Below are 17691 nucleotides of genomic sequence, written 5' to 3' on the forward strand. Positions count from 1 at the left end.
ATGCAGAAGGTTTTCTGTGAGGGGTAGATTTAGGGTATATAATATAGTTTGTACAGTATAAAAATCATTATGTCTATGGAATGTCCCCATAAAACTTGAAAACCCAACGTGTGTGTGTGTGCGTGTGTGTGTGTGTTTCCCTTGGTGGGTATATAGAACTTCAAATAAATTCTATGCAAATCTAATAAATTATAAGCAAGTTAATTAAAACAAATAAATTAAGGAATTTTGTCTGCCCCATTCTTCAAAGAATGGTATTTATTTTTGGTAGATGAATAGTTCGAACACTTTTTGTAAAACCAGGGGCTTTTTTTTCTTCATTATCTGGCTGCTCGCCAAGAATTTTCGTGTCACATAAGAATTAATACTGTTATTAGTTCATCTGCATACAAATAACATTCATCTACTGAATTAATAACAATTGTCTGAAGCAATATTTTTAATGGAATCAAAGATTTTGATGAGCTCTAATCTTTAGTTTTATTATTTCATCATAACAGTTTAACAATATAATAATTAAACGTATGGATATATTAAACTGTAAAATTATTATTTACAGTAGTTATAATTAGTACACTTAATTTGTATTATTTGTTCAAGTAGTAGTAATAATAGAGGCAGTTAATATTTATATTATCGTTAAGGACTTTCTGATAAAAAATAAAATGGGTGGCAAATAAATAATGAAAGAAAATTATAATGAACAGGGGTTTTTACACATGTCTCTTTTAATAAGATACATTCAATTTCATTGTGCAATGTCTGGAGGTGTGCAGCTTCACTGATCATTAATGTTGCATGAATGAATGCTCCTGTTGTCAGAATGTGCGTCAATGTCCCACATAATGCCTCCTCTTCCCGCAGCGTGCCAACTGCACTTCATTCGACGTTCCTTACAATCTAATAAATAAATGTAATAACTTTTCCCTAGAGCTCTGGCATACATGTGAAACTGGTATCCAAAAAGACAAAAATGTGATTTTTATCAAAAACATTTAACAAAAAAAGGAACAAAGCAGAACATCTAGACATTAGCAATTTTGAACACCCTGAAAAAACATTTAAATGCAAACTGGTTGGTTGTTTTACATGAGATTTGCTTATTCAATCATTTTCTTGAAAACATACAAGAACAATATATTCACAGAGAGAAGCACCAAAATTTAACTCGGGCTAGTGATGACGCAATTTCATGAGGAATGGCCACCACTATCAGACCAAGTGCACTGCACACCACTGGTGCTGTTCTTTCTGCTCAGATCAGATCGGACGGCGAGGCCTTTGCATATCCTCAATCTTGCTCTTTTTTTGTCCTGTGCAGTCAAGTGTGAGATGCTGATATGGTGCGAGAGAACGTGGGCATTCAGAACAGTACGTGGAGCGTCCGACAAGTCTTTCATAAATATCGTAAAGCGATAAGATTGGTCCGTGTAGAGAGAGCCAGGATGAAAAGGTCCGTGTTGTTGCGCTCCGTTATTGTCTTGTATTCTCTCTTTGACCCCCCCATGCTCCTAGTACAGTCCCAGAGCCGAGTGGACGGAGTCTCGCGTGGCAGCCGTGCTCTTGAAGGCGATGATGTCACAGTTGTGGGGAGAGAGAGCACTGCCACTGGGCGGCTGCCATGTGGGGCCGGTCACATAAGCCGACGTGGTGCCGCTGTACCCCGTGTAGGGTGACACTTGGGTGGGAGGGTGGGAAGGATGGATGCTGGGAGCTGTGACATAACTGTTCACTGTGGGCAATCCATTCAGCGTCTGAAAACAGAGAGCAGTGAGCGTAAGACTTCTGGCCATAAACCACACACGGCCATAGAGATGAACATAAAGATACCATGATAGCGAGGATAAGACCGTGGCGGGTGAACGTTAAAAATAGAAATGAAGACTGCCTTGGAGAGTCTATGAATAGAAACAACAGAAATGGATAAGATATTAAAAGATTTGCCGGAAATGGAAAAGCTATATCAGGGGAAATGCAAAAATAGGAATGCCTGTAACCCTTTGGCAGAATGTCAATATCAGTTCAGGATGAAAGGAATTCACCAAGGCTTTTCGACATAAAGGGAAGAAATTCTGACGCAGGGTGGTCTTTGACTACTGGAAATGTTTTCCACAGATGACATCCTTTGTTGCAGAGTTAGGATTTGCCCATGATTTACTCATTATGACATTCTTGACCCCACTATACACACATGAACGTACATGCATACATGCATGTATATGGTATTCATTGAACTTTAATTCATTACTTAAATAGTAAACAGCATAGAAAAAACCCAGTAGCACTTCATTTTATAGTTCTGTTCTGCATGTAGCCTACAAACTACTTATAGCATTTAAAATAACTGGGTTATAACAGGTACTAACCCTTAATCTATCCCTAAACTGTAACCTTAACCCATGTAGTTACCTTGTATTACCCAGTACTTTTTTGGGTAACTATACTGTAAGTACAAGTACTTTAAGTAACTAAAAACCCTCATTTGCATTCTGCAAAAAAAAAAAAAAAAAAAAAAAACTATCTTTCGTTGTATGATTCAAGTCATGCACTAACTAATAAAAACGAAGTGAAGTTAACACCATGGAAAGCATTTAAGGTCAAATCTGACATAAAAAATAACAACTTCAAAAATCTTACACATCTATAATGAAGAATTCACAAAGATTTAAAATTATTTCAAGAAAAGTTGTTTGAGTCGGACACTCAAAAGTATGTGGCATACAGGCCTATAGATGAACATGTCGAGGCGGCAGTTTAGCCGATCTTGTTTTAGTTTGATTTTGACCGAAATAATCTGATGTACTTTTTGCAGATCGTTAATAAAGTGTTATGGTTTACCGAGCTCAAATCTAATCATTAGAGTTCATTAGATCTAAAACACCGCGCGAAATAGAAAAAAGAAAGTACTGAAAAGTGCTAAAATGTAGCCCTATTTGAGCTTACTTTATATATTGCACCCGCAACTGTGCGCGTTATTGTTGTTGTTGTTTTTGCTGTTGTTTAGGTTGTAGAATAATGTATATAATATATTTTCAAATAAATCTATAGACTACTTGTTTGCAAAATCAGCAGTTTCCATGAGCAGCTGACGAAAATAAGCCGACAGCCTTCTTAGTCACAAAACAAAATATAGCAATATTATTTATTTTCTTTAGTGGGTGTGTCGGTATAATGAACAGATCATCAATTTTCAATTGTCAATTTTTGATAACTTCCCACAAAGTAGCTTATACATTTAACTTGATTTAAGTCCCAACCTCTAAATGATGTTTCTGCATGTTGTGTTTGGTAATGAAGCATGTTATCACGCTGTGTCCAGAGAATAAAAAAACGGACATATAACTTCTCAAATATCGCGTTGTGCTTTATTCTGTAACCTTATAAAATGTAGAGGTTAAGATGAAGTTAAATATTTGCAATTGGTGTAAAACAAAAGTTTTCTGGAAAATTAGGCTAATGATGTTCAGTATAACCTATCATAAATTTGAATATTTTTGTATTAGTCTAGGCTACCTAAATTCACTGCACTGTAAATGTTTATCGGGTTAGTTCCGTTATGAGATGCATAACATAACGTTCATTAAAATCGTGTGAATGACGATTCATTTTCCGTGACCCCTCTTGGTTTTTAATCATAATTTTTTGGTTTCAAACTATCGGGCGTTATGACAGATACAAACTTATTTAAACCACAGCAATTTATCTATTTACTGTCTTCATTTTTTTTTTTTTTTTTTTTTTTTTTTTTTGCGTAATGCAGTCTGACTCGTGATATTTGATCATTTATCCAAGATGACAGACTCAATCATTCGGTAGGCTAGTCTGTGATATTCATCGTCTTTCTGAAGGTTACAATTTTCATTTCTTAAGCAAGCTACACTCTAATTTTTTACGTTTCATTCTGTACACGCATAATTTACGCTAAAACAATGTTTCATAGTCGGTAATGAAGATTTATTCCATCTTATTCTTTCAACGACACATAAATCTCCAAGACCCACAATAAACGATTAGTCAGTCTGTTTGTTGCTGCCCAGCAGTGCGAGAATAAATAATTCGACTGCACCGGATGGCACGCGCGTTATCCGCGCGCACTCTCCCCTCTCATTCCAGCACGAGCAGGCAGAAACCGGTGCGCGAGCTTCTTGACAAATAGAAGAGCATTTGTCTTTCACATGTCGGCACGGCACTTAGTACTATGCAGAACAACCAGCCACGAGCCAAAGACTTTTCCATAATAGCCTCTTAATAATAACAAGAATGATAATAATGATGATATAATCCGAGTATTGCCCTTATGTAAAACATGGAGGTAAGAGGTTTAGCATTCAAAAAAATTCTGGCGAATATTAAATTGGGCGAATAGAAATTATTTGAATAATGTATAACACGTGTTTATTGAAGAATAATAGACTGCATATTTGTTGAATGAGATCGGTGGCTTCAAGTGGAAAGGTGCATTTAAAAAAACAAAGAAAGCCACTTTAATATTTATATATGTATTTATTTATTATATTTTACATCTGTATGTAAAGCAATGGTTTAAACTTATATTTAAAGATGATAAGTGATAAGTCGTTCACAAAATGTTTACAGTTTTAAATGGAGCTGTAGAACAATTAAGCATAAACTGATATATTTTTAAAAAAATAATAATATTTAACTTTAATATTGTTGTATTTTTTCTTCGGCTCATGCACGTGTTACATAGCAATCGTAAATCATTTACCTCTACAAAACAATTTTCTTTAGAAGTAAAAAAATTCGTTAAATCCTACATAAATGTATTTTGACTATAAAGTAAAATAAACGTTTGTGGCAAGTACACTTAAGAGTTGCTTAATAAGTAAGAGCACGATAAAGATATTGATTAAATGTTTAAAAACTATGCAAAATATTGGATCAAAACATTTATTACAATTTTATTTGTCAAAGAATTCCACTCAGTATCACGCTCTTAAATAAAAAGTATTGAGGAATACTAATACATTTCGATTCATTACACGCATAACTTTTGCATTGTACAAAAAGCCTCCAATAGTCATGGCAACACATTAACAGCTGTGCGAATACAGACACAAGTAAATATCTTCGTTCGTTTTAATTAAAACGTGCGATACTTCATTTGTAAATACAAATGAAAAAAAAAATGAAACCCAGTCACATACACAAGGCCTCATATGCCTGCCCACGCCAAAGAAACACAACACACAGACACAGACACACACACACACACACACATACCGAATTGCCCCCCCAAAAAATATGGATTTTATGTCTTCTTTACAATGACTATTAATTACCTGAATCAGCTTTTCTGTTTCTTCCAGATTGGGTTTGATTGTTTGTATGGTTAACATAGGTGGCTTCTTTACCTGTGTGTATTTTGCTTCAGGTTCTAAGTGAGGCTTATCCACACCATTGACTAGTGGAGAAATTGCTGGTGAAAAATTACTCTTGTTAATAGCTCTCCATTCTTCTAGTTTGGCGCTGGGAAAGGACGGACTGTCACTAACTGGGGGGCAAAACAGAGACATGGAAGACTGGAGTCAGATAGGACAAGCGTGGGGAGTAGAACTGCCACATGAACAACTTATTCAGTAAAATCTGCTGCACTGCCATCCATCTCACCAGACTAAACACAAAAAACTGCTATAACATCTTGTGTGTGTGTGTGTGTGTGTGTGTGTGTGTGTGTGTGTGTGTGTGTGTGTGTGTGTGTGTGTGTGTGTGTGTGTGTGTGTGTTTGCATTGCACGCTATTATAAATGCAAACACACACACACACACACAATCTGTATCGTAAAAAACAGACACGTTTTTCATGAGCAAATTATGATTATAATGACGTAATGTTAGCATGTTTTTTAATTAATTATATATATGTATGTATATGTATATTGTAAAGAAAAATTATCTATAACTTATGACAACATATGTTTTTACATTGCTTTAAATCATCAAAATAAGTTAAGCAATTTTCAACTTTAGGTTTAGAAGATTCAACTCATTTTTTAAGTCCGTTAATGTGATTTAAGTTGAAATTACTTTCTATCCAAGTTGATTGTACTTAAAAATTTAAGGCAGCAACTTTTTTTTCCAATGATCACATATAGTCACATATATGCCGTATTTCAAACGAAGATCCAGAAAAGACTGCATGTGTGTGGTTAATTCATCAGATGAAGCGCACAGTGTCATGGAGTCCTTCGGAACATTTACCCAGCGTCTTCCTGGGAGGACAAATTAGATTTACTTTAACCGTTTCCCCTTTGTGCCTGATGGATATTATATTATACACGGTTCCTAAAGTTTGAAATTGGAAAAGCAAGCCCACCAGTGTTGTAACCTGAGAGGGCCACAAAGTAGATTTCCCCCTGCCTTCACGGAATCTTTGCATTGTTTCACAACGTATAAACAGGAATACACCATAACGATGCCATACTTTCAGTAGGCTATCTACTTTTGAGTTTTGTTTATGCAATTATGCAATCGATTGTGCAATCTTTTATTTTAAAAAGGTCGATTAGGGTAAACAAATCTACAGTTACATAGACCAAATTTAATTAAAGTGCATGTTTAGCATGAAGACCAGATGATGTCTGAGCATGAACAGCCATTACTCAGTGTCCAGAGAGAGAGAGAGAGAGAGAGAGAGAGAGAGAACTGAACGCTAAATGATGACAATCTGTCCAAAAATCTGCGGCACACATTCTTCCTGTCAAACCATCCTCGAAAGTAGTAGCCTATGTTCGAGGATGTTTTTCGGTGTTTGCTTCACTAATGTTTTAAAAGGAGAAACGGTTGCACGCTAGGCTACACCTTTTTGAGTGTAGCCAACATCATGTTGAAACGTCTGCTAATAATTTGGAAATGCATTAATGATTTATAAAGGCCTCCTAAATGCAATATCCTCCTCTGCGTTTGAAGCATTAATGTCAACACTGCCTTTGAAAATAGGCAATGAACAGGCTACCATTAAATATGACAGGCTGTGGCCTTCACACGTTACTGTAGGCCTACTGAAACACACCACATATGAACAGACAAATGGATTTTAAAGAGATTTTTAACATCGACGTCTCTTAGATTATTTTTTTGCGTCGCGTAACATTTACTGAATGATGTGTAGGCATTCGCATGTAGAGCTAAATTGTTTTTGTGATGAGTTCAAATGAGCTGGGAAACATCATGTAAAGTTTGCCCTATGTTGTAACACTGCTAGCTTTTTTGTTTTGTTTTTTCCCGCTCTGCTGCGCCAACTCCAAAATATTCCACATCCGCCGCCTAATTATTACTAAAAGCACTAAACCATGTGTTTCAATGCAAACGTGTAGCTTCTGCACAAAGTCCAGCACACTGTTTGTATCGTGTACTCGCTGAAAAAATTCCTCCTCCTTTTTTTCTTGCGGATCTGCCGATATGCGATAAATATTAGGCCTAGGCAAATATTAATTGAGTCCAATAAAATGATAGACGTTTGAATAGCTTAACGGCCTTTCCATCACTACCAAAACGTCTCTTTTAATTTTCTCTGTTACACACACAGACATAGGCTACACAAAATCTCACACACGCTTTGACAGGCCTTGGTGTCTTTTGACAGGATGCCCCCCTACACACTCACACGAACAAGGACTTTCGTTTACCAAAAACTGAGAGGATGCTTACTTTGCTGCTCCGTTATTGATCGAATGCCCAGAATATCTGTTACAGAATGAGAAGAAGGCCATATCCTATGCATTGCCATGTGTGCAGGAAGAGAGGGCATGCCAGGCGGAGTCGGTACTTTAGTCCCAGTGGCGGAGATCGGAGTGGGATACGAGTACAGGTGGTTGTAAGGTAGGGTGGGTTGAGGCTGAGGATGAGCGGCCTGTTTGCTCGACTCGTACTGGTTCTGTTGAGACAGATTTCCGATCTTGTTGCGGAGAATCCTACTGATCGAGCTGACAGAGGGCAGATTGAATTTATCACACACACCGTCCGCAAGCAGTCTGTCTCGAATCTCCCAAGCGAAAATGCCAGGGTCCCGTTGTTTGTAAGTCCTAATGTGCTTCACTACGGTTGGGGTCGTGACCCTCGGTTTACTGCCGCCAATAGCGCCGGGAAGTATTGAGCCGGTTTCGTTGTACCGAGCCAGAATCTTGCTCACACACCCGTGAGACACGCGGAGCTGCCTGCTGATGTCGCAGGGTCTGATGCCCAGCTGGGCCAGCTCTACTATCCTGAGCCGGATGGCATTGGGTAGGGGTCTTCCGTTCACAAAAACACCGCCTAGCTGGTTCACCTCCCCAAAGGCTGGCTCTAGTGATGCAGATATATGAAGAAAAAAAGAATTGCAAAAATCATCAGATTTTACCAGGCCCTGAACCGCGTCTGAAACAGAAAACCTACGGATAAATGTTTCAGTAAAACTTTCGATTACTTTTTTTCTGCTGTTCATATTTGCATTGAAGTTTTTTGTTTCATTTTAATGCAATGAGCTGCTGAACAAAAAGTAATTCTATAAATTCTGCAAATAGAAGGGGGGAAAAACAACGTTACTACATTCTTTCACACGTATGTCATATAATAAACGAAATTGCACATTCAAGTAGGCTAGTTTTGAACGCGATTAAGCTCATTCGCGGCAAAGTGCCATTCTGTTCCCCGAAATGACGGTCAAAGCATCAGTCAGTTTAACAGTTTGAGTCGAGAACTAAAGCATATATAACTCAATTGTTTAACCGTTCCCCCCCTAAAAGTGTTTATGCATGCCCGTTCCCATGTGGGAAAGCATGAAATATGGACCTTACCCATTGCGTTTAGCCTCCCGAGGAAAAAGGAAACTTCAGTGTGCTGTCCTGTTCTGACCTGTTCCGAGTCCAGTTTAGCTGATTTTTATTGCACCGAAGACGATGTGGATGAAAAGTAAGCGTCCGAGACGGATGCGATACCGATTAGTTGCAAGAGAGGAAAATTCGCCTTCTGTTTCCTGATGGCAGGGGGCACAAGCTTACATTTCAATCCCAGAAACTGATGGGCTGGCCCTTTACACATGTCTCGAAAGCGAGGTGCTGCCAGCCAATGAAACCGCGCGTTTTTCCCCATGTTGTTTTTCTATTGGCTGACAGATTTGACATGACAGGCGTTTGCACCGGCGTAAACTCGCTTTTGAGGGTTACCCGAGTGTTGGTTTTCTATTTAGACAGATCTAAGAATGGTAAGTGTTTGCAACATTGCACTGTAATTTTGTTTCATAAGCATAATTCTAATTATTTCGTTGACTAGAACAAGGGAGACATTTGCGGGGCGGTAGGCTATTTTTTTTCTAAACAGGGGCCCTGTGATTTATCCTGATGTCATTTAAATTGCACTTAAAATGCGTCCGATTTATTAATACATTTATTGATTTATTATTCCGATTTATTACAAATGCATTTTTTGTTTGTGGTATAGTTCCAAACCAATGGTTAGACCTGCTTTTTTTTAAATATGCAATAAGACGGGTTAAATATGTGACAATGAACAGTCGTTTTATGTCCATGTTATTTATTTAGCTTTATTTTACGTTTAACCGTAAAGAGCTGATGCTTTACATAGGCCTACCCCCGAAGTTATTTTGTATGAACTCTTCATTAGACATAGACTTTTCTGTCCCAATGTAGTGACTCGTACGAAAATATAATGAATTCGACAAGGCCATATGTGAGATTCTTTTACGCTTTTATTTTCATCGGATTATGATTCCATGGCAAACCAATCATGGACCAATGAAGTCTTAGTGACGACGACGTAGGATATAACAAACTAGTCCGGTGTTTGTTTGATGCTGTGGATACCAATAATTGTGAGTAATCAGGTAACAAATTGACCTCATGTTAAAGTAATATTTAGGCTATTTAATCAATAATTCTTTGATTTATAGTTGGTCAGTATATTCAACGTTTATCTTAAAAAAATGGTATTGTTTAGATGCGCTCAGGCCTGTTTGAACAGCATAACAGCCACTGCAAATAGTGGCAAGTTATTTGTATCATTGTTGTTTCCTGTTTACTCGAGACTTGAGCCCTTTCATGGTTTCCCATCAGCGTTTGCTTTTCTCTTAACTTTCAGAGTATCTCAAATCTCAATGTATCTAAAATCTCACGGAAGGCTTTACTCTCTATAATCTCGAAGTTGATCGAGGTTTTTTTTATTTGTATTATTATTATTTTGTATCCTTTTCACAAAATTGTGTGTGGCTAAAGAACGAATTAGCGTTCAATTGTGCTTTTTTAGAATGTTGTCTCAAAAAGTAATTAATTTACGATGCCTCATTTGCATGTACATTTTGACCTTCTCTTTCTAAAGATACTCCATAGCAGTATGTTTACATCTGGGCTGATGTTAAGGCCCATCTCCTCTGTTCCACCACTCACTAAAACGATTTATATTTGTTGAGATTCTTTAAATCACCCAAATACCAATGTTTCTGATCGATCTATGGAGAGAGATTCAAAACATGCATTATTATTATTACTTTTTGAAGAACTACCACCAAACCAGGTTTGGCTTGTTTGTGGCTTCACCCGAGTTGAGGGGACAACACAAATGTGGAATAGGGAACTCGGATGGAAATGGATTAAACATGATCGCATGCATGTATAGCTGGCAAAAAATACGATGACTATCCTCCAGATTAACAGTTGGGATATGTTAGAGCATAGTTTAGTCTAAAACACCACTGTATTAAACGTTCTCTTGCGTCTTTTGCTGTGATGGCAGAAAGAGAGCATAAATCCAGCGCACTAACTGACCACCGAAAGATATAGAAAGGGGTTCGTTAATGAGGTGTAAAGACTGATGTGCTTCTGTCACACTTTCCGCTTTTGCGTGGGAAGAAGGGCCCAGATGATATTATACTTACAGTGGCTTTACCCAAGACAACATGAACTTCTAGGAAACAGTCAGCGTTGGTCCACGAGTGAAATATAAAACAAAATATATAATTAGAAACGTAGTGTTTCGTGAGAGCAGCCGTGACCATAATATTAGCATACATAGGCCCACAAAAACTAAACGTATTGTGTTTAAAGAAACTCGATTGATGTAGGCTACGCAAGAATAGAGTAGGCTAATTAAAATAGGATATATCTTTATGATCTGTATACTATTGTTTTGTAAAAGGAAATAACGTGAAACTTGACGTTTGAAGAATATGATACCCGACCCAAATAAGAAAAGCCTTTATCCACTTTTAAAGCTTTTTTAGAGTTGTTATTTGTTTATTTGTCATTTCTAAATACTATATAGTATTTAGCACACAATACGAAAGCGCACATTTTTATTTCATGATAGGAAGTCCATTGCATAGGCTAAATGCATAAATGCATAATTTCTGGCATCGGTTTTTATTTGTAATTTATTGTTAATTTGTTATAATTTATTAGACATGAACATCATGAATAGTTCTCCATCGTAAATATTGCTTGATTATCTCTGGTGTTATGCTGGAAGGGAGCTGATGAAGGATGAGAGTATATACAGCCATGCGGTTTACTTTCAGCTCGAGCTGCACAGACTGCTATGGCTTTCTCTGTCTTTCTTTTAAAGATTTAAATGGATAGTTCACCCAAAGATAAAAAAAAACAAACATAATTTACTCACTATCATGTCACTCTAAACTTGTTAGACTTTCTTTCTCCTGCGGAACACATAAGAAAAGCCTATGTTATAAAGAATGTTGGTGACTAAACAGTTTTGGTATCATTTACCATGTTCATTTGAATGGTCAAACAAAACACCGAGACATTTCGCAAAATATCTTCTTTTGTGTTCCACGGAAGATATAAAGTCATGTAGGTTTGGAACGACATAGGATTTTCATTTTTGGGTGAAGATGGTTCACAAGAAGTCAGTTCAAGTAAAAATATTTCAACTCTGTTAATGACGCATCACACCAGCACGAACCATTAATAAATATAATTATATTCTGTGTGGTGTTCAGTATTTCGATGACGTTAAATGTGATTACAAGTATTAGGAATATCTTTCATACAAATGAGTAGTCGTTTATATTTCTCTGATACACAACTCACACAACAATTTAAGACAACATCTCGAACTCGTTTTCGTTTGGAAATGTACGAAAGAAAGTGCAGCTTAATTAATATTTTCTTATTCGTCGCAAGAGAAATCCATCATCCGGTCATACTTGGAGAAAAAAAAAACATTCCATAAAATTAATATTGAAATTAAATATTATTATACATTGTATTAAAAATCACTTGTGTATTCGACAGAAAACAGCGGATTAATTTCACTTCAATATAATAATAATAATAACAATAATAGCTAATTATTATTATTATTATTTAACAAAAAATGTGAAGTTGATGAGACTGTATAGTAAAAAAGAAGGGTTACGTTACACTTTATTTTAAGGTGTCATTGTTACAGTATAATTATATATTTAACTAAGTAATATTAAGCAACTACATGTATAGGGTTAGGGTAGGATTAAGATTTGGTTGAGGGTTAGTTGCATGTAATTATGCATAATTTACTGTTATTACTATGGTAAGTACATGTAACATAACAAGGACACTGTAAAATAAAGGGTTACCCTGTATTTTAAGGTGACGTAATTACTTTTAAATATGTACTGAGTAATATTAATGAACTACTTGCATTTGGTCTAGGTTTATTTACTTGTGATTATGCATCATTTACTGTTATTACTATAGTAAGTACATGTAGTAAACGTGTAACTACGTCACCTTAAAGTAAAATGCTACCAAAACAAGCAAAGTTGAACTGATACGCTTCATCTTAAGAGTGGTCGCACTGCACATGACACATGGTCCGAAAGGGTGGAAGTCAGGAGTTTATTTTGACTCATTACACACATCTCAGCTGCCATGCGCTCGTTACTCTTGAAAGCATCTGACCCTCTGATATAATGACTTTGTACATTAAGAGTAGTTCATCTCGTTTTAAGAAGCACGCTCAAAGAATTTCAGGACTACAAATTAGGAGAAGGCTGAATGTGTGAATGATTTCAATCATCTCCTCGTCTCTGTGTTCTTTAGAGCCGATGCCATCAGTCAATATACAGCCGACTGTGGGGGGCATGATCAGCAGGCATTTCTAAAACGTGACGGATGAACGCTAAAGAAAATAGGTGATTCTACGACGAGCATGCACAGTATTTACCTTAGCTGATAAAATGATCAAAAAGATACATTATTGAGCTTACTTGAGGGGCTACGACAGTGTTTTGATACGGTCTTGAAAATGTATGCTTTGGGCTTCTCATTCATAAACACACGGAACGGAAAGTGCATGGTTCGAGTCAGTGTCTAAAGCATTAGACTAAAGTACTTGTTACTGTGTATCAAGATACCAATTGAGACTCAAAAGTGTTTAAAAGTGTGCAGAAACATTCGCAGCGTTCTCTCGAGAACGCATCTTTATTTATTCACTCGTCTCGGTTGTGTCTGCCTGGAGCATTAGTTCGGGTGTGTGATGAAAATTGCTTTCAAAGACAGTCCAGAAGTATTATATAGCCTGCTATTTCACTAAGGGAAAATTTGACATGGTTTTGCATGGTCATTTGACAAGCAATTGTTACAGGGTCATGTTTACAATTGGCCTTCTGAAGTTAAGAACATTCAAATGTGAGAGTGCACAAAAACAACCAAATATTGCTGAAAAAAAAAACAATGACTTGCAATTTCCTAAACGGTCAAAAAAAGAAACGTAGGCTATTTTAGATCCAACAAATAATTTACCATAGTTTACCAAAGTATTAATATTCAAATCACTGATCTGAAATCACTCATAGGCTATTTCTTACGTGATTCCGTGAATCATATTAAAACTGCAATGCATTTTGTTACATTGTCTAAACGTGACATCATGATATTTGGTGTATTTGGGCCGACAGAAGAGTCTGATCGGTTGATTCTGGTAAGTGAAGTGAACCGTCGAGTAGCCAATGAATTCCGCTAAGAATGTCCAAAACGTCGTAATTTTTCATATGAGTTAAAGGAAGAGAACTTTGTATAAAGAAGCTCTTTTTTGAAGCAATAACCTTCAGTTATTTCATATGATCCGATTAACTGATGTATAATCTTCGCTTGAAACAACATATAGGCCTACAGGGGAAAGTGATTTCGACTTGACAATCGCCAATTTTATTTAGGCTAGATTTCTTATGGAAATTACTTTTTTCTGTAGAAAAGAAAAGGCTATTTTCCCCTTCCAGCTTAGTTCGTATGAATTTGTTATGCAATAATCTAATCCTCGGAAAGACAAATTATTGCGTATCTTCACAGCCTAAATTCCTGTTTATCATTATTGCAGCATCAATCTAATGTCATTCATAACTCATCTCATCGTAATAATTATATGGTTTATAATTATGTAAATGTGTCTTTTTAACTGTTGATTCTGGTGTCAATCACATGCTATTGCTTAGCCTACATCAAAACATTAGGCTTCGGGGTTTACCACGAAACACAAAAAAGATATCTCGTGAGAAAAACAGATTTATCAAACTGTTAGCTATATCCCAACCGTGGTAGGACTTTCCAGATGAGTCACAATGAACACTGAGAAAGGTGGGCCCTTTTTTCTGCATGTCACATAAAGCATCTTCACTACGGTTTTGAACGAATTCTTTAAAAGTGCTAAATAAAATTGGTCACATGAATTAATATAATAATAATAAAAACAAATTAAGATAGGCCTACATTAAATCAATCAATTATCTAGGCTGTTACTGACGACCGCGGTGATCGTGAATCAAATCTATATCTAAGACTCCAACAATCTTAAATTATGAATAACAGTTCTATTATTCTGTCTTCCATAATGATTATAAGTAGTGGAGAGCTGACTGTGATAGATCAGGCTGGATTACGTTGTTGCATAAAATATCCGTTAGACATTTTTTTTTTTACAAATGTCTGGATTACATTAGGCTACTCAATTAACAGTTATCATTCACAGTGTAAAAGAATCAACTGATAACCATAACTTTTATCTACCAAGTGGAAATGACACCATTAAACTGCTTTGCATGTTAACACCTCTAAAAGGTTGACTGGTCCTGTAATTTAATTCCGGCAGTAATGAGGACTTTCGCAGATTAACGGGTTGTGTTTTGGGGCCAGTTCGGGATTTAGAGGGACAAACCAACAATATTTACGATGGTTTTAAGCGTCCATCACATCGACAGCTTTTAGTTTCTTCACCTGCATTTGATTAGCATTAAATATAGGCTACATTTCAGTCTAGTTCATTTATTTATTTATTTATTTTTATTTTTTATTTTTATTTTTTTATCAAAAACGAACTCTAAAGTTTTAGCTTCATATTCCAAAATTATTATTAATTACGACGAGTATGGACTAAATCCAACTGCTATAATGGTGCACACCACGCACAATCAATTTTAAATATTTTTAATTTCCATCTCGTGCCATTGTAGAGAGAATAGCCTGTAAATTATGGTTTGAATTTGTTTTTCAAGGGCATTATAGTGTCATTTTGACATTCTTCAAAAAAAATAGATGTCATGCCTCGGTTTCTACTCTATTCAACCTCTGTCGCATAGAAAAAATCTTTCCAATGCAATCTCAAAATTTGACGTTCATTTCATCCTTGAGAAAATTATGGAGAAGTAGCTCCTCCTGCTGTTTACTTTTCGCTAGTACATGGATGAGAAAAAGAGGATGCGCACACAGAGATAGGCCTACGTTTAACTTGTAGGCTACTAGGCCTACGTTGTTTAACATTTACTAAACATGTTCACATGCTGTCATATTATAATACACTAGGTTTACAGATAACTTTAAAAAAAAAACGAAAAATAACACACAGGCGTAGGCTATATAAGCAAACAAGCAAATGCAAAACTGAAATCTGAAATGTCCATGCCTTACCACAGGGTTATACAGAAGAACATATCTGACCGTACAACAAGTCGTACGTGTTTTGATCTACAGTGGAAGATCACAGAAGAGAAAATCCCATTTCTGTCAGATACAGTGTTTCCCAACCATGGTCCTGGAGCACCCCCAACAGGTGATTCGTTTTACAATAGACCGTAAAAAGTAAGCTACATGTTGAAAATGATAGGGGAAGATGCCCCCTTTAAGAACAATGTGCATTTACTTGCATTTCAATTGTGCATTTCAAATGTGCATTTCAATTGTAACATAGGCATTTTTCATAGGCATACTATTCAACATTTTTTTACAGAATGTATAAATTACTTTTTTTTTATCTAGCCTAATTCTTATTAATATTTATATATTTTTTAAGTTTCTTTAATGTAAAATATTAAATCAATTATTCTATTTAAAATGTTATTTGGACAATTTGGTTGATTACTGATTACATTACTGAACAATTATACATTTAAAAATAATAACACTAGTAACAACATGCCACTTGAGGCTTTCTGTGCCAATTCTGTGGGGTCATCTTACCCTGACTTACCCTGTAGTTTTTCACCGTATATAAAGCTAATTTACTAGTAACTAATTAACACGGTTTTAGTAGGCCTACTATGCAGTGTTTTCCGTCAAACTACATTTTTTACAGTTCAATCTGGATTTTTTTTATATATATATAAAAGTTCTAATGAGGAGAGACTGTCATTTTTCGTCATTAGCAAATAGAGCGCGTCCTGGCGTCTTCACATTAAGCGCATTTCTGGGGGAAATGAGCGAATTCAGCGAAATGTCTTAACTTGCCTTAATTGGCTATAACTCGCTTAAAAACTGAGATTCATTGGTGTCGGGAAATTTTCCGAAGCGTCGTAACTTGTACGTTGTAGAACATTGTAGATGTATGAGTGCTCTGACTCAGAGCACTCATCTACAATGTTCTACAACGTGTTACGACGCTTCGGAAAATTTCATACATACATCATACATACATTTCACACTCATACATCTACAATGTTCTACAACGTACAAGTTACGACGCTTCGGAAAATTTCGGAAAAATTCGGAAAAGCCTCTGAGTACAGTGTTGTGAATCTATTGGCTGGATCATCGTTATTTAAAGTCCACGTAAATTTTGAGGACAAGCTCAGACCACTCACAAGTCATTGATGTGTTGTGACTTGATGTTGATGTGATATTTAGACAAAGGGGTTCATCAATTATTTAGAAAATGATTTGTTTTATAAATTATTTAACCCTCTGGTAGCTAGGCCTGCTGTTCGCGTTTCGGTCAAAAATGACCGATTTTTTTTTACTATTATTTCAATGAAATGATTGTAGCCTATAAGATTTTAGCCATTTATTCACCATTTATTCACTTTTTGAACATGGACCTGAAAATGAAATTTCCAACTTAAACTGTCATAAATCTTAAATGCTTTGGAGAACAGACTTAAGTTTGATCTCTTTTTAAAGACGACACTTGACAGATTATTGCTGAAGTTTAAAAAAGTGAACTTGAAAAAAAGTTGAAAAATGCAACAAAAAATAAAACATTTTCAATTTTTATATGAAAAATAGCTATATTTTCCAAAAACGCGTTTTACTTAAAAAATTTAAGAAAACCAAAGCCATAAGTCTAAACAAGCAGTGTTCCTAATTTGAAGTTGATATCTCAAAAAATGAGCTTTCAGTAAGAATGTGTTTGTGCGCAGTACCAAACGTTTCCAATAGATGAAATCCGTCTCACATTCATTTCCAATAGTCTTTTT

General features: G+C 36.0%; 1 protein-coding gene across 3 annotated transcripts; it reads right to left on the reverse strand.

Annotated features, from left to right (window-relative positions):
- pax9 (paired box 9) lies at positions 1 to 9018 on the reverse strand. Of its 3 annotated transcripts, none has more exons than XM_079852686.1 (4): positions 8795 to 9018; positions 7671 to 8303; positions 5376 to 5515; positions 1 to 1754 (listed from the first exon to the last, which is right to left on the reverse strand). In XM_079852686.1, the coding sequence occupies exons 1-4, from the start codon at positions 8796 to 8798 to the stop codon at positions 1512 to 1514; spliced, it is 1020 nt and encodes a 339-aa protein (XP_079708812.1). In that variant the 5' UTR covers positions 8799 to 9018; the 3' UTR covers positions 1 to 1511. The 3 variants fall into 3 exon arrangements, with proteins under 3 accessions (XP_079708812.1, XP_079708811.1, XP_079708813.1); XM_079852685.1 differs by having other exon boundaries at positions 7671 to 8375; XM_079852687.1 differs by lacking the exon at positions 5376 to 5515 and having other exon boundaries at positions 7671 to 8375.
- Between the last annotated feature and the right edge of the window lie 8673 nt (positions 9019 to 17691).

This window comes from Squalius cephalus, assembly GCF_949319135.1.
Source record: "Squalius cephalus genome assembly, chromosome: 20".
In the NCBI taxonomy this organism is placed as follows: domain Eukaryota; kingdom Metazoa; phylum Chordata; class Actinopteri; order Cypriniformes; family Leuciscidae; genus Squalius; species Squalius cephalus.